We start from the raw sequence: 22,868 nt of genomic DNA on the forward strand, positions 1-22,868 counted from the left end.
AATCAATCAATCAATCGTATTTATTGAGCGCTTATTATGTGCAGAGCACTGTACTAAGCGCTTGGGAAGTACGAATTGGCAACACATAGAGACAGTCCCTACCCAACAGTGGGCTCACAGTCTAAAAACTCCCAAAATAGGGCTTGAAGGAAAGGGAAGGGGGAGGGGGCCGACTCCGACTCTATATTTTATTTTGCTAGTATGTTTGGTTTTGTTCTCTGTCTCCCCCTTTTAGACCGTGAGCCCACTGTTGGGTAGGGACTGTCTCTAGATGTTGCCAATTTGTACTTCCCAAGCGCGTAGTACAGTGCTCTGCACATAGGAAGCGCTCAATAAATACGATTGATGATGATGATGACTCCAGGACCCCACTCGGGGTGACCTCAACACTTAATCAATCAATCAATCGTATTTATTGAGCGCTTACTGTGTGCAGAGCACTGGACTAAGCGCTTGGGAAGTCCAAGTTGGCAACATATAGAGACGGTCCCTACCCAACAGTGGGCTCACAGTCTAAAAGGGGGAGACAGAGAACAGAACCAAACATACTAACAAAATAAAATAGATATGTACGAGTAAAATAGAGTAATAAATATGTACAGACATATATACATACATACAGGTGCTGTGGGGAAGGGAAGGAGGTAAGATGAGGGGGATGGAGAGGGGGACGAGGGGGAGAGGAAGGAAGGGGCTCAGTCTGGGAAGGTCTCCTGGAGGAGGTGAGCTCTCAGTAGGGCCTTGAAGGGAGGAAGAGAGCTAGCTTGGCGGATGGGCAGAGGGAGGGCATTCCAGGCCCGGGGACCTTCGACATGGGGCAGTATGGATCGATCAGTAGTATTTACTGAGCGCTTACCGTATGCGGAGCACCGTAAGAAATGCTTCGAAGAATACAATAAAACAGAGTTGGTAGAAACGTTCCCTGCCCGCCATGAGCCTCAGAGACCGTGGCCTGAATCTGGGCTGGGGACTAGCGCCTGTCAGGGCTTCGCCCTATCCAAAGTGAATGGGAAGGAGACCCGAAAAAATAAGACTGGTGATTCCCTCCACTCCAGGCCTCTCCAGGCCCCCTAAGTGGCCTGGCTTCAGCACAGCTGTCCTTTCCTTCTGGGCTCCCAGGCTCGGAAGCCTATTAGTCCGGCAAGGCTCATCTGCTATCTTTGTCATCCAGCTCCTCCTTTACTTGCTTTTCCTCAAACCCTGAAGGATGAGGACAGGAAAAGAAGAGAGGCGAGTAGCGGGAGGAGACAAAAAAGGGGATGCAAGACCAGAAGATACTGGGAAGAAGAGAAAAGAGGCAGGAGAGCCCTCTGTCAGCAAGGAACCATTTCCTACATACTGAATTGCAGCCACTTCTAAGGTGGGGCAGGAAGCAGAGAACGGGAGAGAACAGTGAATGGAAACTGAATGCTCCCCAAAGCTTTAAAAATAATAATAATAATAATAATAATGGCATTTATTAAGCACTTACTATTGCAAAGCGCTATTCTAAGCGCTGGGGATCAGGTTGTCCCATGGGGGGCTCACAGTCTTCATCCCCATTTGACAGATGAGGTAACTGAGGCACAGAGAAGTTAAGTGACTTGCCCAAAGTCACACGGCCGACAACTGGCGGAGCCGGAGTTTGAACCCATGACCTCTGACTCCAAAGCCCGGGCTCTTTCCACTGAGCCAAGCTGTTTCTTTAAGAGAATGTGCCAGGCCAGTGGGGTGTGTGGGAAACCATATGCCTTTTGCCTTAGGGTTTTCCCCTTCTCACCGGAGAGTCCCTGAATAATATTGAGGCATTAAGCGCGTACAATGTGTCGAGCACTGTACAAAATCAGATCAGACAGACTCCTTCTCCTGCATGGGGCTCACAGTCTAGGAAAGAGGGAAAACAGGCATGGGATCCCCATTTTATAGATGATTCCCAGAGCAATTAAGCAACTTGCCCAATGTCACATAGCAGGTGAGTGGCCATGGGAATTAGAACCCAAGTCCTCTGACTCTCAGGGCTGTGTTCTTTCCCCTAGGCAGTGCTGATTTTTGACTGACTACAGTCCAAGGAATGCTTTTTGATTGATTGACCATGGCCCTCCCCAGCTCCAAAGCCCTTCTAAAATCCCATCTCTTCCTGGAAGCCTTGGCCTAATTAATTCCCAACTGCCCAAGGTAAGTCAACCCAACAATCAATCAATCAATCGTATTTATTGAGCGCTTACTGTGTGCAGAGCACTGTACAAAGTGCTTGGGAAGTCCAAGTTGGCAACATATAGAGACGGTCCCTACCCCACAGTGGGCTCACAGTCTAGAAGGGGGAGACAGAGAACAAAACAAAACATATTAACAAAATAAAATAAATAGAATAGATATGTACAAGTAAAATAGAGTAATAAATCCGTACAAACGTATATACATATATACAGGTGCTGTGGGGAAGGGAAGAAGGTAAGGCGGGGGGGATGGAGAGGGGGAGGTCTCTTGTGTCTGTAGAAGGGTTCTAAATCTTAGTTTCCAAGCTGAGAATCACCGAATCTTAGATGTCATATTTCCTTTAGCACTAGACTGAATTAGGCCTAATGAGGACCATTGATTTTTACATCGTTTTCTTTCTCTCCCAGCACACTCTGACGGGACACAGTGGGAAAGTGCTGTCGGCTAAGTTTCTGTTGGGTAAATCGCTTATTGTTTCAGGAAGTCACGACCGGACCCTCAAACTCTGGAATCTGCAGAGCAGAATCTGTAAGGAAACTTGCAACTTCGAGGCTCTCTCTGCTTCAGCTCTGAGATAAGCATGTCGACAGATGGGGAAGGGTGTTTGCTTTAATATACTGCTCTGCAGAGCAGAATCTGTAAGGAAACTTGCAACTTCGAGGCTCTTTCTGCTTCAGCTCTGAGATAAGCGCTTAGTACAGTGCTCGGCACACAGTAAGCGCTCAATAAATACGATTGATGATGATGATAAGCATGTCGATAGATGGGGAAGGGTGTTTGCTTTAATATACCGCTGTCACCCTTAGGGCTCATTCCCATCCTCAGCATTTAGGGATATATATATATATATATATATATATATATATATAATTATTATCATTATTATTATTATTATTATATGAAAGTAAATGTACAATTGGAGATATATATATATATATCTCCAATTGTACATTTACTTTCATATAATAATAATAATAATAATAATAGCATTTGGTAAGCACTTACTAGGTGCCAGGCACTGTACTAAGCCCTGGGGTGGATACAAGCAAATCAGGTTGGACACGGTCCCTGTCCCACGAGGGGCTCAGATGAGGTAACTGATTTTACAGATGAGGTAACTGAGGCCCAGAGAAGTGAAGTGCCTTGCCCAAGGCCACACAGCAGAAAAGTGGTGGATCCGGGATTAGAACCCATGACCTTCTGAACCCCAGGCCCATGCTCTATCCACAATACCATGCTGTTTAATAATAATGATTCTCGTTAAGTGCTTACTATGTATCAAGCACTGTTCTAAGCGCTGGAGTAGAGGTTGGACACAGTCCCTGTCCCACATGGGGCTCGCACTCTTAATCCCCATTTTACGCATGAGGTAACTGAGGCACAGACAAATTAAGTGACTTCCCCAAGGTCACACAGCAGACACGGAGCGGAGCCGGGATTAGAACCCAAGTCCTTTTGATTCCCAGGCCCACGCTCTATCCACTCCATGCTGCTTCTGTTACCCTCACATAATCACTCTCCTGCCAATTTTGTCCTTATTTTTCCTCCTGCTCCCCTGAAATCTAGCCCAGTGCATCTTCCTTTCACAATTACTGTTTTTGTTTCATTTTTGGTTGGGTTTTTGTTTTTTGGGTAGGTGGAGGAGGGAGCTATGTGAGCTGGGATTATACTGGGGAACATGAAACGGGGGCTACTGATTAATGAAAACCCTCAACACCCAAATGAAGGAGGTACAGTTTAACTGCAATTCAGTGACAACTGTCATGGAGTTTCAGGTCCTTCAGACTTCATTCATTCAATCGTATTTATTGAGCGCTTACCGTGTGCAGAGCACTGTACTAAGCGCTTGGGAAGTACAAGTTGGCAACATATGGAGACGGTCCCTACCCAACAACGGGCTCACAGTCTAGAAGGGGGAGACAGACGACAAAACATGTGGACAGGTGTCAAGTCATCAGAATAAATAGAAATAAAGCTAGATGCACATCATTAACAAAATAGAACAGTAAATATGTACAAGTTAAATCAATAGAGTAATAAATCTGTACAAACATATATGCAGGTGCTGTGGAGAGGGGGAGGAGGTAGGGCGGGGGGGATGGGGAGGAGGAGAGGAAAAAGGGGGCTCAGTCTGGGAAGGCCTCCTGGAGGAGGTGAGCTCTCAGTAGGGCTTTGAAGCTCAATAAATAGTACTTGTCTCCCAGCGCTTAGTACAGTGTGGCTCAGTGGAAAGAGCCTGCTCAGACTACAAAGTAACTCCCAGCTCTTCTGTCCCTCATCATACATCTGGGTTCAGGTCCCCAGTCTCTGCTGGATCTTACATAATATAATAATAATAACATTTGTTAAGCACTTACTACGTATACTAGAGAAGTAATGCCAATTCATTCATTCAATCGTATTTATTGAGTGCCTACTGTGTGCAGAGCACTGTACTAAGTGCTTGGGAAGTACAAGTTGGCAACATCTAGAGACGGTCCCTACCCAACAATGGGCTCACAGTCTAGAAGGGGGGGACAGACAACAGAACGAAACATGTGGACAGGTGTCAAGTCATCAGAATAAATAGAAATACAGCTGGATGTATATCATGAACAAAATAAATAGAATAGTAAATATGTACAAGTAAAATAAATAGGGTAATAAATCTGTACAAACATATATAAAGGTGCTGTGGGGAGGGGAAGGAGGTAGGGCGGGGGGAATGGGGAGGAGGAGAGAAAAAAGGGGGCTCAGTCTGGGAAGGCCTCCTGGAGGAGGTGAGCTCTCAGTAGGGCCAATGAGCACGGGCTTGGGAGTCAGAGGACATGGGTTCTAATCCTGCCTCCACCACTCGTCTGCTGCATCACCTTAGGCAAGCCACTTAACTTCTCTGTGCCTCAGTTACCTCACCTGTAACAATAATAATAATAATGATGGCATTTCTTAAGTGCTTACTATGTACAAAGCACTGTACTAAGTGCTGGGGAGGTACAAGGTAATCAGATTGTCCCACGTGGAGCTCACAGTCTTAATCCCCATTTTACAGATGAGGCAACTGAGGCACAGAGAAGATACGTGATTTGCTCAAAGTCACACAGCTGACAAGTGGTGAAACCAGGATTAGAACCCATGACCTCTGACTCCCAAGCCCGGGTTCTTTCCATTGAGCCATGCCACTTCTCTAAAGTGGGGATTATTATTATTATTATTATTATTATTAATAATGGCATTTATTAAGCACTTACTATGTGCTTAATAGTATGGCCCACGTCCCCTATATGTATATATGTTTGTACATATTTATCACTCTATTTATTTATTTATTTATTTTACTTGTACATATCTATTCTATTTATTTTATTTTGTTAGTATGTTTGGTTTTGTTCTCTGTCTCCCCCTTTTAGACTGTGAGCCCACTATTGGGTAGGGACTGTCTCTACCTGTTGCCAACTTGTACTTCCCAAGCGCTTAGTACAGTGCTCTGCACACAGTAAGCGCTCAATAAATACGATTGATGATGATGATGATGTGCACAGCACTGTTCTAAGCGCTGGAGGGGATACAAGTTGATCACGTTGTCCCAAGTGGGGCTCACAGTCTTCATCCCCATTTGACAGATGAGGTACCTGAGGCCCAGAGAAGCTAAGTGACTTGCCCAAAGTCACACCGCTGACAAGTGGTGGAGTCAGGATTCAAACCCATGACCTCTAACTCCAAAGCCTGGGCTCTTTTCACTGAGCCACGCTGCTTCTCTAAGACTGTGATTAAGATTAAGATTAAGATTAAGACTGTGAACCCCACATGGGACATCCTGCGGGTCTTGTATCTACCCCAGTACTCGGCACATGGTAAGTGCTTAACAAATAATAATAATAATAATAATGGCATTTGTTAAGCGCTTACTATGTGCAGAGCACTGTTCTAAGCGCTGGGGGGGATACAAGGTGATCAGGTTGTCCCACGTGGGGCTCACATTTTTAATCCCCATTTTACCGATGAGGTCACTGAGGCTCGGAGAAGTGAAGTGATTTGCCCAAGGTCACACAGCAGACATGTGGCAGAGTCGGGATTTGAACCCATAACCTCTGACTCCAAAGCCCATGCTCTTTCCACTGAGCCACGCTGCTTCTCTATAACAATGGCATTTATTAAGCACTTACTATGTGCAAAGCACTATTCTAAGCGCTGGGGAGGTTACAAGGTGATCAGGTTGTCCCACGGGGGGCTCACAGTTTTAATCCCCATTTTTATAGATGAGGTCACTGAGGCCCAGAGAAGTTAAGTGACTTGCCCAAAGTCACTCAGCTGACAATTGGTGGAGCCGGGATTTGAATCCACTACCTCTGACTCCAAAGCCCGGGCTCTTTCTGTATCATCATCATCATCAATTCCCATCACTATTTTTATTACTGTACTGAGTGGCTGAGGTAGAGATAGGAAAATCAGGTCTGACACGATCCCCGTCCCCAACACAGGATGCACAGTCTAAGGGGGAGGGAGAAAAGGTACTGAATCCCCATTTTCAGATGAGGAAACTGGGACACAGAGAAACTAAGTGGCTTGAGCCAACACCACCCAACAAACAAGTGGTAGAGCTGGATTAGAACCCAGGTCTTCGGCCTCCAAGGCCGGGCACTTCCTGCTAGGCCAAGCTGCCTCTAACGTAAGAGAATCATTCCGGCGAGTTTTCCTATGTTGTACGGACTGTCCACTTCTCTCAGCACACGCAGCCCTTCTACATTTATAACTTTTCTGCTGCCTTTGAATAAAGTGGATTTTCTCCTCGGGGATCTGTAAAATGGGGATGAAGACTGTGAGCCCGCCGTAGGACAACCTGATCACCTTGTAACCTCCCCAGCGCTTAGAACGGTGCTTTGCACATAGTAAGCGCTTAATAAATGCTATCTATTATTATCATTATTACTATTAACTTTTCTGTGCCTCAGTTACCTCATCTGTAAAATGGGGATTAAAACTGTGAGCCCCCCGTGGGACAACCTGATCACCTTGTAACCTCCCCAGCGCTTAGAACAGTGCTTTGCACATAGTAAGCGCTTAATAAATGCTATCTATTATTATTATTATTATTAACTTTTCTGTGCCTCAGTTACCTCATCTGTAAAATGAGGACTAAAACTGTGAGCCCCCGTTGGGACAATGTGATCACCTTGTAACCTCCCCAGCGCTTAGAACGGTGCTTTGCACATAGTAAGCGCTTAATAAATGCTATCTATTATTATTATTATTACTATTAACTTTTCTGTGCCTCAGTTCCCTCATCTGTAAAATGGGGATTAAAACTGTGAGCCCCCCATGGGACAATCTGATCACCTTGTAACCTCCCTAGTGCTTAGAACAGTGCTTTGCACATAGTAAGTGCTTAATAAATGCTATCTATTATCATTATTAACTTTTCTGTGCCTCAGTTACCTCATCTGTAAAATGGAGATTAAGACTGTGAGCCCCCCATGGGACAATCTGATCACCTTGTAACCTCCCCAGCGCTTAGAACGGTGCTTTGCACATAGTAAGCGCTTAATAAATGCTATCTATTATTATTATTATTACTATTAACTTTTCTGTGCCTCAGTTCCCTCATCTGTAAAATGGGGATTAAAACTGTGAGCCCCCCATGGGACAATCTGATCACCTTGTAACCTCCCTAGTGCTTAGAACAGTGCTTTGCACATAGTAAGTGCTTAATAAATGCTATCTATTATCATTATTAACTTTTCTGTGCCTCAGTTACCTCATCTGTAAAATGGAGATTAAGACTGTGAGCCCCCCATGGGACAATCTGATCACCTTGTAACCTCCCCAGCGCTTAGAACAGTGCTTTGCACTTAGTAAGCGCTTAATAAATGCTATCTATCATTATTATTATTATTATTATGAACTTTTCTGTGCCTCAGTGACCCCATCTGTAAAATGGGGATTACAAGAAGAAGCAGCGTGGCTCAGCGGAAAGAGAATGGGCTTTGGAGTCAGAGGTCATGGGTTCAAATCCAGGCTCTGCTGCTTGTCAGCTGTGTGACTTTGGGCAAGTCACTTCACTTCTCTGCGCCTCAGTTACCTCATCTGTAAAATGGGGATTAAAATTGTGAGCCCCCCGTGGGACAACCTGATCACCTTGTAACCTCCCCAGCGCTTAGAACAGTGCTTTGCACAGAGTAAGCGCTAAATAAATGCTATCATTATTATTATTATTATTATTAAAACTGTGAGCCCCCCGTGGGACAACCTGATCACCTTGTAACCTCCCCAGTGCTTAGAACAGTGCTTTGCACATAGTAAGCGCTTAATAAATGCTATCATTATTATTATTATTATTATTATTATTAAAACTGTGAGCCCCCCGTGGGACAATCTGATCACCTTGTAACCTCCCCAGCGCTTAGAACAGTGCTTTGCACGTAGTAAGCGCTTAACAAATACCATCATTATCATTATTATTATCCTCCCACTGGCGTGTCTAGTTCCCTGCTCAACTCCTAGCCTCTCTTCTCTCTGCGGGGTGGTCACCCTGGGATTTGCAAAACCCTCCTCTGAGGCATCATCATCATCATCAATCGTATTTATTGAGCGCTTACTATGTGCAGGGCACTGTACTAAGCACTTGGGAAGTACAAATTGGCAACATATAGAGACAGTCCCTACCCAACAGTGGGCTCACAGTCTAAAAGAGGCATCCCTCCCAACTCCAAAGGGTACTGCTCTCCACGGCCCATCCTGTCGGGGGGACACTGGTCCTTTTGGGCCGGGATATATTTTCACTGATCAGAAGCCCCTTCCTCCCCCCGCCCCGTTTCACGGCCCCCGATATAATCATCAATCATCATCAATCGTATTTATTGAGCGCTTACTATGTGCAGAGCACTGTACTTAGCGCTTGGGAAGTACAAATTGGCAACATACAGAGACAGTCCCTACCCAACAGTGGGCTCACAGTCTCAAAGGGGGAGACAGAGAACAAAACCAAACATACTAACAAAATAAAATAAATAGAATAGATATGTACAAATAAAATAAATAAATAAATAGAGTAATAAATCTGTACAAACATATATACATCTATACAGGTGCTGTGGGGAAGGGAAGGAGGTAAAATGGGGGGGATGGAGAGGGGGACGAGGGGGAGAGGAAGGAAGGGGCTCAGTCTAATCCCAGTATAATCCCAGCTCACAAAGCTCCCTCCTCCACCTTGCAAAAGCAAAACAAAATCATTAATTGGGAAAGGGAGTTTCCTCCCCCCTCTAGATTGTAAGCCCATTGTTGGGTAGGGACCGTCTCTATATGTTGCCAACTTGTACTTCCCAAGCGCTCTGCACACAGTAAGCGCTCAATAAATACGATTGAATGAATGAATATATGTTTGTACGTATTTATTACTCTATTTATTTTACTTGTACATATTTATTCTATTTATCTTGTTTATGTGTTTCGTTTTGTTGTCTGTCTCCCCTTTCTAGAATGTGAGCCCGCTGTTGGGTAGGGACCGTCTCTAGATGTTGCCAACTTGTACTTCCCAAGCGCTCTGCACACAGTAAGCGCTCAAAAAATACGATTGAATGAATGAATATAGGTTTGTACGTATTTATTACTCTATTTATTTTACTTGTACATATTTATTCTATTTATTTTACCTTGTTTATGTGTTTTGTTTTGTTGTCTGTCTCCCTCTTCTAGACTGTGAGCCCACTGTTGGGTAGGGACCATCTCTAGCTGTTGCCAACTTGCACTTCCCAAGCGCTCCGCACACAGTAAGCGCTCAATAAATACGACTGAACGAATGAATATATGTTTGTACGTATTTATTACTCTATTTATTTTACTTGTACATATTTATTCTATTTATTTTATCTTGTTTATGTGTTTTGTTTTGTTGTCTGTCTCCCCCTTCTAGACTGTGCGCCCGCTGTTGGGTAGGGACCGTCTCTATATGTTGCCAACTTGTACTTCCCAAGCACTTAGTACAGTGCTCTGCACACAGTAAGCGCTCAGTAAATACGATTGAATGAATGAGTGAATGATCAGATTCAGTCCCCATCTCACAAAGGACTCACCAGTCGAAGTACAATTTTGTTGTTTTGTACTCTCCCAAGTGCTTAGGACAGTGCTCTGTGCATAGTAAGCGCTCAATAAGTACCACTGGCTGATTGATTGATTAAGAGGTAGGGAGAGCAGGCATTGCCAACCACTGTTGGGTAGGGACGGTCTCTATATGTTGCCAACTTGTACTTCCCAAGCGCTCAGTACAGTGCTCTGCACACAGTAAGCGCTCAATAAATACGATTGAATGAATGAATGAATAAATAGGACAATGAATGAATGAATAAATGAGTAAGGGAACCAAGGAGGTGGCAGAGAGTCCACTAAAGGTTAGTGAGTGACTCTCCCTAGATGTCCGAAAGCTCACTGCCTGCAGAATGAAATCCTTTCAAACTCCACCTACAAGCAGCAGTGAAGGCCAGGCGGCTGATTATCAACTGTATTTATTGAGCACTGTATACACTGCACTGTATTAAGCGCTTGGAAGAGTACACTATAACAGAGTTGGTAGACACATTCCCTGCTCACAACAAGGTTATAGTTGAGCAGGAAGGATTATAATAATAATAATGATGATGCTGATGGTATTTGTTAAGCGCTTACTATGTGCAGAGCACAGTTCTAAGCACTGGGGAGGATCAAATCCCAGCTCCACCACTTGTCAGCTGTGTGACTTAGGGCAAGTCACTTCACTTCTCTGGGCCTCAGTTCCCTCATCTGTAAAATGGGGATTGCCTGTGCGCACCCCGTGGGACAACCTGATCGCCTTGTATCTCCCCCAGCGCTTAGAACAGTGCTTTGCACATAGTAAGCGCTTAATAAATGCCATTATTATTATTATTATTATTACAAGCTGATCAGGTTGTCCCACGGGGGGCTCACAGCTTGAATCCCCATTTTCCGGATGAGGTCACTGAGGCCCAGAGAAGTGAAGTGACTCGCCCAAAGTCACACGGCTGACAGTTGCCGGAGCTGGGATTTGAACCCACGACCGCTGACTCCAAAGCACGGGCTCTTTCCACCGAGCCACGATCCAGCCTTCTGATGGGACCCTGGGGTCAGGGGGGAGAGAGAGAGAGAGAGAGAGAGAGAGACAGAGAGAGAGAGACAGAGAGAGACAGAGAGAGAGAGACAGAGAGAGAGAGAGAGCACTAGCTGAGAATCAAGCTTGCATTTTGGATCTGGGAAGAAGCCGAAGTCTTCCGAAAGTGTGGTTGGTCCAATCAGGCCCCACAACTACCAGAGGATCCCTAAGATTAATAATCCAACTAAGTATAAAATTATCCAGCCAAAAAAAGAAATTAATCGGGAAGGGAAGTGGGGGCACAGAGAGGGGTGACGGCCATCGGGATGGGATTCCCCAAAATCCAGAGGAGTTGGATCCCCAAATCATAAAGACAGGACTGCCTGAGTCACCTGAGCAAAAAAGCTGGCACCCTGGGCTTCTGGCACTGTGAAGGACGCCATTCGCCTGGGGCACTGGCCACCCAGAGACGGGGGCCACCCCTACTTTCTGTCCACTCTCCCTCTCTGCACTTTCTTCTCCCCCAGAGCCAGCTGCTCTTCCCATTTCTCTGATCACACAATGAATGTCCTGCCCAGAATCCCTTTCTCACCCTAATGAGAAGCAGCACGGTCTAGTGAGATCACAGGACCTGGGTTCGAATCCCAGATCTGGTTCTAGACTGTGAGCCCACTGTTGGGTAGGGACCGTCTCTATACGTTGCCAACTTGGACTTCCCAAGCGCTTAGTACAGTGCTCTGTACACAGTAAGCGCTCAGTAAATACGATTGACTGATTGTCAGCTGTGTGACTCTGGGCAAGACTTCTCTGTGCCTCAGTTACCTCATCTGGAAAATGGGGAGTAAGACTGTGAGCCCCCCATGGGACAACCTGATCACCTTGTAACCTCCCCAGCGCTTAGAACAGTGTGTCGCACATAGTAAGCACTTAATAAATCCCAGCCCACTCTTTTAGACTGTGAGCCCACTGTTGGGTAGGGACTGTCTCTATATGTTGCCAACTTGTACTTCCCAAGCGCTTAGTACAGTGCTCTGCACACAGTAAGCATGCAATAAATACGATTGATTGATTGATTGACTGATTGATTATTATTATTGTCTGCTGTTTGACAGGCAAGTCGATCAAATGAACAATCAGTTATATTTAATGAGTGCTTACTGTGTGCAGAGTGCTGTATTAAGCGCTTGGGAGAGCATATACGACACAGTTGGTAGACACAATCCCTGCCCACAATGAGCTTACGGTCTAGAGGGGGAGACAGACAATAATCTAAGTATTGGAGAAGCAGCTTGGCTCAGCGGAAAGAGCATGGGCTTTAGAGTCAGAAGTCATGGGTTCAAATCCCTGCTCTGCCACTTGTCCGCCGTGTGACTTTGGGCAAGTCACTTCACTTCTCCGTGCCTCAGTTCCCTCATCTGTAAAACGGGGATTAAGACTGTGACCACTGCCTCCTTCTGAGCAGTAAAATCGATTCTCCGCCCTCGACTCTCTCTCCCGCGCCACCGCTGCTGCCCGGCACAGGTGAGTTTTGACTTGTAGCAGATTGCCTTCCACTCGCTAGGCCACGGCCCGAACTAGGAATGGAATGGATATGTCTCCGCTTCATTCACTCATTCAACCGTATTTATTGAGTGCAGAGCACTGTACTAAGCGCTTGGGGAGTACAAGTTTGCAAGCTTGACTCTCCCTCTCGTAGTCGAGACTGGTAGAGTACTGGAAACACTTCATGGATAGCTCTACCTACCCTCCAAATCACCTGTGCATTCAGTAGCCCACTCCCCTACAACTTTTTCCTCTCCTCTGCTCTTTTAGTTACCCAACTCAGGCAAGCCTCTAGTCTGGGCTTCAGTTGATCTCTCGGCGAATCCTTTCTCTCTTCCCCGAGAGAAATGGCAATCTGCTCTGCCTGGAAATGATTAAACCCACAGTTCACCCTGCACAGGGATTCCGAGACCACCGTTTAATAGTAATGGGTCTCACCAGGCCTCTGTCCCTGGAGTCAGGGAAATCCACTGGCTACAGATGGGAGTTGTCATTGATGTTTCCGTGTTGGGAGGAGAGAGGCACAGGGGGCTGATGTCTGAGAACTCTGTCTGCAGCCTCTGGGGATAGTTAGGAGGGAACCGTAAGTCAGTCAGTCGGTCATTCATATTTATTGAACACTTACTGTGTGCAGAGCACCGTCCTAAACGCTTGGGAGAGTACAATTAATCACACCAATCACACTTCCCCTCTTCAAAGCCCTACTGAAGGCTCACCTCCTCCAGGAGGCCTTCCTGCTCCCCCTCCCCTCCACTAGCTCCCTTTGCTCTACCCCCTCCCCTCGCAACAGCACTTGTGTACATATTTATAATTCTATTCATTTATACTAATGATGTGTATATACATCACATCATATATATATAGACTGTGAGCCCACTGTTGGGTAGGGACTGTCTCTATGTTGCCAACTTGTACTTCCCAAGCGCTTAGTACAGTGCTCTGCACAGAGTAAGCGCTCAATAAATACGATTGATGATGATGGTGTACATATCTACAATTCTATTTATTTACACTGATGCTATTGATGCCTTTTTACTTGTTTTGACGCCTGTCTCCCCCCTTTTAGACTGTTAGCCCGTTGCTGGGTAGGGACTGTCTCTGTTGCTGAATTGTACTTTCCAAGCGCTTACTACAGTGCTGTGCACACAGGAAGCGCTCAATGAATACAATTGAATGAATGAATGAATATAACAGTATAACAGCCCGTTGTTGGGTAGGGACCGTCTCTATATGTTGCCAACTTGTACATCCCAAGTGCTTGCTCTGCACACAGTAAGCGCTCAATAAATACTATTGAATGAATGAATTAATGAATGAATAACAGACATATTCCCTGCCCACAAGGAGCTTACAGTCTCCTGGCCCCTGTCCAATCATCAGCCACTCACCTCAGAGAGCCCCAACTGATGGCTCTCTGGCTCACCCCTCATGACTTGGCCTATTTGCTACTCCCAACACTGCCTCGCTCCTTCCCATCTTGGGGTCGGAGTCTCCCTGGAAAAAGGGCAGCGCTCAGTTACCTCGTCTGTAAAAATGGGGATTAAGACTGTGAGCCCCACGTGGGACAACTTGATCACACTGTATCCCCCCCAGCGCTTGGAACAGTGCTTTGCACATAGTAAGCGCTTAACAAATGCCATCATTATTATTATTATTATAAACCAAAAAGCCTCGCACACCTCCCCCATGCGCAGAGGAAACGGTGAAGGGGTTCAATGAAGAAAAGAGGGGGAAAACTGGTCCAGAAAAGAGGACTGTTCATTATGGGCAGAGAACGTTTCTACCGACTCTGCTGTGGAGTAATAATAATAATGACGGCATTTGTTAAGCACTTACTATGTGCCAAGCACTGGAGGGGGGGATGCAAGGTAATCAGGTTGTCCCACATGGGGCTCACAGTCTTAATCCCCATTTTGCAGATGAGGTAACTGAGTCACAGAGAAGACAGTCACTGGCCCAAAGTCACACAGCTGACAAGTGGCAGAGCCGGGATTAGAACCCATGACCTCTGACTCCCAAGCCCGGGCTCTTTCCGCTGAGCCACGCTGCTTCTCAGAGTACTCCAGTAGAGTACACTCCCAAGCACTTAGTACTGCGCTCTGCACACAGAAAGCGCTCAGTAAATGCCATTGATGAGGGCTGTTCCAAGTTGGTCCCTTTGGCCTCCTTAGTGTGCAGAGTCCCTGGCGAGAGACTAAGGTGCTCAAGACCATTAAAATAAAAAGAAAAAAAGGACCTGAAGATGATAACTAGCAGGCTTACACATAAGAAGCAGAAGCTTCTGTGATCCTGTGCCATGTATTACTCTTCTCTTCACGATCTGCCGAACACTTTCCATCTCAATCAATCAATCGATCAGTGGTATTTATTGAGCCCTGCACTCAGCCCTTCGAAGAGTACAATAAAACAGAGTTGGTAAGACATGATCCTTGCTCACAGCGGCCTTACAGTCTAGAAAGGGAATCACAGGATCAAAATTCCCAGTTTGAACGGGCTCATCAGAGGCCATCCAAGCCCCTTCTCCCTCCTTTAAGCAGGCCTCCGTGCAACCCGATCCAAGATCATCATCAATCGTATTTATTGAGTGCTTACTGTGTGCAGAGCACTGTACTAAGCGCTTGGGAAGTACAAGTTGGCAACGTATAGAGACAGCCCCTTCCCAACAGTGGGCTCACGGTCTAAAGGTCTGAAGAAGTCTGAAGACCCTCCCCCAGAAATCTAGTCTAGTGTCCAAGAGACAGACAACGCCAAGCCCAAATCCCCCATGCTGCAGTTTCAGGCACTTCTCCGATATTCTGCCCCTCAGTGAAGATGAAACCCAGCTAGCCATCCACCTCCCCCTTTCCCAACGCTTCCCGAACCTTGGAATACTAACTCCACCTTCTCTTCTCCCGTTCTCCCCGTCTTCCCATCCCGCACCTGCCCTGGGCCCAACCTCTGAAGCAAAGCGGAAAGGGTCTTTATTTGAGTCCAATGAAACAGTCACCCGGGGCGATCCCGAATGGCGAGGGGAGCTAGGCAGAATCTGGGGGTGGCAGAGGTGGGCTGACCAGAATGGAGAGCGCCAGGAAGGAGCAGACTGGGCCAGACTCCAACCAAACCTCGGGAGTCATCAAAATGACAGACAGCAAAGGCAAAAAGGCAATTAGCGTGACCGGGGCAGCGGCAGCCAGCAGAGTACAGCAAAGGAGGTTTCCACCGTGGGGTTGGGGCCCCGGTCAAGGAGCCCAAGGGGGCATAGGTAGGACCAAGGGAATCTGGGAGGAGGTGGCACACTCCCTGGAGTAGGAGAAAGAAGGGGGGCACAAAGTTAGGCAGCCTTACTTCGTGGAGGATTCAAGCGTAGCTGTGCAGGTGACATAAGCATTCGTGTTATCGGGGCATGGGAGCGCAATGCTGAAAATGAAAGTCGATTTAGATGCTTCATTTCCAAAGGGCAATCACATCCACTGATCATCTTCCCAGACAGCTGCCTCTTTGCCCATTCGCCCCAGGGCCGGCAGAACACACTGTTCACTGACGCCAGGGAACAGAGCGCGTTCAAGGGGGCTGAGGCCTCCCAATAAACGGCATCATAGTTCCAACTTCGGGTTAGGGACGTTCTCTCTGATGGGCAACAATCGCGCACACAGAGCCAGACACCCCCACACGTTCTCGGCCCCACGCTCTCAGACACAAGCCACACATCATTCACAGACTGGATTGGACGTATTAAACGGCAACTCCTCGCCTGAAAAATCACTTCCAAGTTGCTTCTGCCGCTCCAGATCCCGCTCCTGGCAAGGCCCGGGTGTCCACTCGCCGGGGCTGATTCCCCAACGGAAGAAACGCGCCAACGCCGTCCCGGCTGTGGAAAGAGCCGGCCCCGAAATGGACCGTCCTACCGTGGGATGCGGGTCGGTGGCTGCAGCAGTGTCCCCGCCTGCGAGACCATCCCATCTATCTCTCTTTGTTCCACTCCCTCTCTCGTCTCCCGCACATCACTGCAATCACACACATACTCCGGGTGGAAAAAAAAAGGCCAGCCTAATTTCCTGATGATTATGATGTTGCCTAGCAACGCCCAATCAGGAGCTGAGCTTTTTGCCTGCAGTATTTCATGCAAATAGTTCGGAGAAATTGCAGGGTAGCCCAGGCTGCTTAGTCTGTCTTCTCAGGGGACGCATTACTGAATGAAACAAACCTGAAAGGGGGCTCGACTGCCTCAGCCAGGCACATGCTTACCAGAGTGGGCCATCCACGCTCATGTGCTCTCACGCGCTTGCGCTCTCCCATCTCTGTCCCTCCGTGGCCCTTCCCCCATCTTTCTAGAGCCATCATTCTCCTCTCCCCCCGCCGCCCTTGCCCTTCCCTTCACATACGAACGAACACACGGTATCTGATGGCCACTCAGAGAAGCCGGAAAGTTCAAAATAGGGAGGGGCTCAATCAATCAATCACACTTATTGAGCACTTACTGTGTGCAGAGCGCTGTACTGAGTGCTTGGGAGAGTACAACAGAGTTGACGGACACGTTCTCTGCCCACGATGAACATACACTCTGGAGAGCTGGCATCCTCTCTTCCTGAGGCCTGTTGGGTTTCTACACCTGGGAAAACCCTACTTTCCAGGAAACTGCAGAAGGGCAGGCCAGACATAGAAAGTTGCCAGGCTCTCTCTCTCTCTCTCTCCCTTAGCATCTGATTCCTTCTCATACAGCCCCTTCCCTCAGCTCCTGCTTCCTGAGTGGTAGGATAGTTTGTCACCTCCTGTCTGCTGACTAACCTGCTTAAAAGTCTCCATCTGTGTCCACGCGGGCCCTCCGCGGATGGCGCGACTCGGACGGGGCTTGCCAGTGGCTCTGGACTCAATAAATACGATTGATGATGATGATGATGACTGCACCAACCAACCCACATCCATAGATTTCCGATGGCTGGAAGACACCAGTCAATTGGCACAAGCAGAAGGCAATAATAATTATTATTATTATGGTATTTGTTAAGCGCTTACTATGTGCCAAGCACTGTTCTAAACACTGGGGTAGACACAAGGTAATCAGGTTGTCCCACGTGGGGCTCACAGTCTTAATCCCCATTTTACAGATGAGGGAACTGAGACAAAGAGACATTAAGGGACTTGCCCAAAGTCACCCAGCTGACTTGACACCGGTCCACATGTTTTGTTTTGTTGTCTGTCTCCCCCTTCTAATAATAATGATAGCATTTATTAAGCGCTTACCATGTGCAGAGCACTGTTCTAAGCGCTGGTGAGGTTACATGGTGATCAGGTTGTCCCACAGTGGTCTCACAGTCTTAATCCCCAATCTAGACTGTGAGCCCACAGTTGGGTAAGGACCGTCTCTATATGCTGCCAACTTGTACTTCCCAAGCGCTTAGTACAGTGCTCTGCACACCGTAAGCGCTCAATAAATACGATTGAATGAATGAATGGCAAGTGGCAGAGCAGGGATTAGAACCCACAACCTCTGGCCCCCAAGCCCGTGCTCTTTCCTCTAGGCCATGCCTTGCTCCCAGAGCCCAAGAAGCAATAACAACCAGCCCTTTGTCTCGCTTAGTACAGTGCTCTGCACACAGTAAGTGCTCAATAAATACAATTGAATGAATTAGGAAAGAGCAAAGGCAGATCTCTTGAGGTCCAGATCCCGCTCAAGGCAAGGCCTGGGTGTCCTCTCACCAGGGCTGATTCCCCAAAAGAAGAAAAGTGCCAATACTGTCCTGTCTGTGGAAGGAGCTGGCCCTAATGTGGACGGTGGTTGATGATGATGGAATTTGTTAAGTGTGCAAAGCACTGTTCTAAGTGCTGGGGAGGATACAAAGGTGATCAGATTGTCCCACGTGGGGCTCACAGTCTTCATCCCCATTTTACAGGTGAGGTAACTGAGGCACAGAGAAGTTAAGTGACTTGCCCAAAGTCACACAGCTGACAATTGGAGGAGTTGGTGGCTACAGAGAGCTGCTGAGGAAGCTGGCTCAGCTTAATGCTCCAATTTCCCAATTATGGTACAACATTTGGAAGCCAAAGCAACTCAGTCAACCCCAAAGCTGGACCATTTAAGTCTACCAACCTCAGGTCTTGGGTCTTTAGGGACACTGGGCTCTCCTGTCCCCACTCTGCTATAACCAAAGGAATAAATTGGGAAGGCCTCCTGTAAGGAACGTGTCTACCAACTCTGTTATATTGTACACTGACCGTAAGCTCGCTGTCTAAACAGGGCATTGTGGTCAGGGAATGTGTCCGCTTATTGTTATATCGTGGGCAGGGAATGTTCTGTCTGTTGTTGTATCGTACTCTCCCAAGTGCACAGTGCAATGCTTTGCAGACAGTATGCGATCAATAAATACGACCGAATGAATGAGTATTGTTCTCTCCCAAGAGCTTAGTACAGCGCTCCGAACACAGAAAGCGTTCAAGAAATACGATTGAATGAAATTTGATTAAATGAGTTATAGTGTACTTTAGTACAGCGCTCCGAACACAGAAAGCGTTCAATAAATACAATTGAATGAAATATGATTAAATGAGTTATAGTGTACTTTAGTACAGCGCTCCGAACACAGAAAGCGTTCAATAAATACGATTGAATGAAATATGATTAAATGAGTTATAGTGTACTTTAGTACAGCGCTCCGAACACAGAAAGCGTTCAATAAATGATTGAATGAAATATGGTTAAATGAGTTATAGTGTACTTTAGTACAGCGCTCCGAACACAGTAAGCGTTCAATAAATACGACTGAATGAAATATGATTAAATGAGTTATAGTGTACTTTAGTACAGCGCTCCGAACACAGTAAGTGTTCAATAAATACGATTGAATGAAATATGATTAAATGAGTTATAGTGTATTTTAGTACAGCGCTCCGAACACAGTAAGTGTTCAATAAATACGACAATGAAATATGATTAAATGAGTTATAGTGTACTTTAGTACAGTGCTCCGAACACAGTGAGTGTTCAATAAATACGACTGAATGAAATATGATTAAATGAGTTATAGTGTACTTTAGTACAGCGCTCTGAACACAGTAAGTGTTCAATAAATACAATTGAATGAAATATGATTAAATGAGTTATAGTGTACTTTAGTACAGCGCTCTGGACACAGTAAGTGCTCAATAAATACAATTGAATGAAATATGATTAAATGAGTTATAGTGTACTTTAGTACAGCGCTCCGAACACAGTAAGCGTTCAATAAATACGACTGAATGAAATATGATTAAATGAGTTATAGTGTACTTTAGTACAGCGCTCTGAACACAGTAAGTGTTCAATAAATACGATTGAATGAAATATGACTGAATGAGTTATAGTGTACTTTCCCGAGTGCTTAGTACAGTGTTCTCCACACAGTAAGCACTCAGTGAATACAACTGATTTATCACCCTCCTGCCCTCTCCCAGGATGGTGGAATTACAGGACGCCTTTTCATCTGGGAAAAGCGTGTGACCAGACCTGCAGCCCCACTCTGAGTCCTGAAGGAAATGGTGGCTGGAATTGTTCCAGCCCTTGCCAAGGGTTTTCCTTCTATCAGGAAGTGGGAATGAAAGGCCCAGCAGGGAAAGGACTAACAGAGCTGGCCCCAGAGCAGCTGAGGTTGGTTCCCGAAGGACCCAGTCAGGTGTCAGGCTGAGGACCAAGAAACCACAAGTACAGGCAGTAGATCATCATCATCATCATCAATCGTATTTATTGAGCGCTTACTATGTGCAGAGCACTGTACTAAGCGCTTGGGAAGTACAAATTGCCAACATATAGAGACAGTCCCTATCCAACAGTGGGCTCACAGTCTAAAAGGTGCCAGGCTTTGGGCTCATCCATCTTTGGGCAGGACCAAGGTTTGGCATCCAGGATGATGCACTTGCAGCATCTCATTCATTCACTGTCAGTCGTATTTATTGAGCACTTACTGTGTGAAGAGCACTGTACTAAGCGCTAGGAAAGTACAATTCAGCAATAAAGACAATCCCCATCCACACTGGGCTGACAGTCCAGGATTACAGAACAGGTTTACGGGCTTACACACCTTCAGCCCAGTTGCTCTTTGGGTTGAAGACGGCTTGGTAGAAAGATCACGGGGTTGGGAGTCAGAGGTCTTGGGTTCTAATCCCAGCTCTGCCACTTGTCTGCTGTATGACCCTGGGCGAGTCACTGAACTCCTCTGTGTCTCAGTTTCCTCATCTATAAATCGGGGATTCAATAGCTGTTCTCTTTTCTACTTCAACCAGGAGCCCCATGTGGGATGGGGGCTGTGTCTGACCTGATTATCTTGTATCTAGCCCTCCGCTTACTACAGTACTCGGCACAGAGTCAGTGCTTAATAAATAAATACCCCAATTTTAAATACTAAGACTGCATCCTTGCGTGCGACAGGGAGAATCCGTGAAAATGCCCACGTCATCCCCCGGGCCTGGAATGCCCTCCCTCTGCCCATCCGCCAAGCTAGCTCTCTTCCTCCCTACTGAGAGCTCACCTCCTCCAGGAGGCCTTCCCACACTGAGCCCCTTCCTTCCTCTCCCCCTCGTCCCCCTCTCCATCCCCCCATCTTACCTCCCTCCCTTCCCCACAGCACCTGTATATATGTATATATGTTTGTACATATTTTTTTTACTCTATTTATTTAACTTATTTGTACATATCTATTCTATTTATTTTATTTTGTTAGTATGTTTGGTCTCTGTTTCCCCCTTTTAGACTGTGAGCCCACTGTTGGGTAGGGACTGTCTCTATATGTTGCCAATTTGTACTTCCCAAGCGCTTAGTACAGTGCTCTGCACATAGTAAGCGCTCAATAAATACGATTGATGATGATGATATGATGATGAAAATGCAGGAACGCATCTTGTCTGGCTCATGGCAATTTAGAGGTTCCTAAAGGCTTAAACACCTCTCAGGGTCGCACCTGGAGAGTTTCCAGTACTCTACCATCATCATCAATCGTATTTATTGAGCGCTTACTACGTGCAGAGCACTGTACTAAGCACTTGGGAAGTACAAATTGGCAACATAATACCAGTCTCGACTATGGGAAGGAGAGTCAAGCAGAGGTCAACCCGTTTCATTCCTAACTTGGGCAGTGGCTAGCGAGTGGCCGGCAATCTGCTACAAGTCAAAACTCCCCTGTGCTGGGCAGCAGCGGCCTGGGAGAGAGTCGAGGGCGGAGACTCAGGTTTACTGCGCGGAAGGAGGCAATGGGAAACCACTTCTGGATTTTTGACCAAGGAAACTCTACGGTAACACTACCAGCAAGATTGCCGATGGAGGTGGGGCGTTCTGGGAGAGAGGGGTCCATGGCGTCGCTACGGGTCGGACACGACTCGACGGCATAGGACACCAACGAAAAGGCTGAGAGGTGTGGCTTCCCCTGGTAACGATAGCATTTATTGAGCGCTTACTATGTGCAGAGCACTGTACTAAGCGCTGGAGAAGGAGAGGACCATCTAAGTCAGGGAGTTAAACAACTGTGTGAGGCAGGAGAGGAATAAAATAAACCACAATTACAAAGGAGAGCAGAGTGAGTGATCCCGAAGGCTCTGCTTTTCCTTTCCATTTTTATTCCTAGAAATTTCAGCCCTTGCCAAGACTACAGCCGGACACAGGGAGGTGAGAGGGTATGGGGGGAGATAGGACATTTCCCATGATCTTTGTTGCGTATCAGAAACAGGAATGCTATCAGACCCTTTGGCTTTATTTGCCACTCCTACAAAAGCGTTTGACCTCCTCATCGGTATGTATATATGTTTGTACATGTATATATGTTTGTACATATTTATTACTCTATTTATTTATTTATTTTACTTGTACATATCTATTCTATTTATTTTATTTTGTTAGTATGTTTGGTTTTGTTCTCTGTCTCCCCCTTTTAGACTGTGAGCCCACTGTTGGGTAGGGACTGTCTCTAGATGTTGCCAATTTGTACTTCCCAAGCGCTTAGTACAGTGCTCTGCACATAGTAAGCGCTCAATAGATACGATTGATGATGATGATGATGGTCTCTGCTGCTCTGGACCCAACTTCTCAGCCCAGCCAGGATCCAAACTAGCCTCCGGAGATCCCGGATGGGAGGGT

At 46.5% G+C, this 22,868-nt stretch overlaps 1 protein-coding gene across 3 annotated transcripts in view; it reads right to left on the bottom strand.

Annotated features, from left to right (window-relative positions):
• The window catches only part of PHC2 (polyhomeotic homolog 2), a 113,205-nt gene extending 96,456 nt beyond the window's left edge, over positions 1 to 16,749 (bottom strand). For all 3 annotated transcript variants that reach the window (XM_038747034.1, XM_038747033.1, XM_038747031.1), the window contains exon 1: positions 16,678 to 16,749. In XM_038747034.1, coding sequence (XP_038602962.1) covers positions 16,678 to 16,727 — 50 coding nt within the window. In that variant the 5' untranslated portion in view covers positions 16,728 to 16,749. The remainder of the gene's footprint in view (positions 1 to 16,677) is intronic.
• Positions 16,750 to 22,868: the final 6,119 nt, after the last annotated feature.

Source organism: Tachyglossus aculeatus, chromosome 5, assembly GCF_015852505.1.
Source record: "Tachyglossus aculeatus isolate mTacAcu1 chromosome 5, mTacAcu1.pri, whole genome shotgun sequence".
NCBI classification, from domain to species: domain Eukaryota; kingdom Metazoa; phylum Chordata; class Mammalia; order Monotremata; family Tachyglossidae; genus Tachyglossus; species Tachyglossus aculeatus.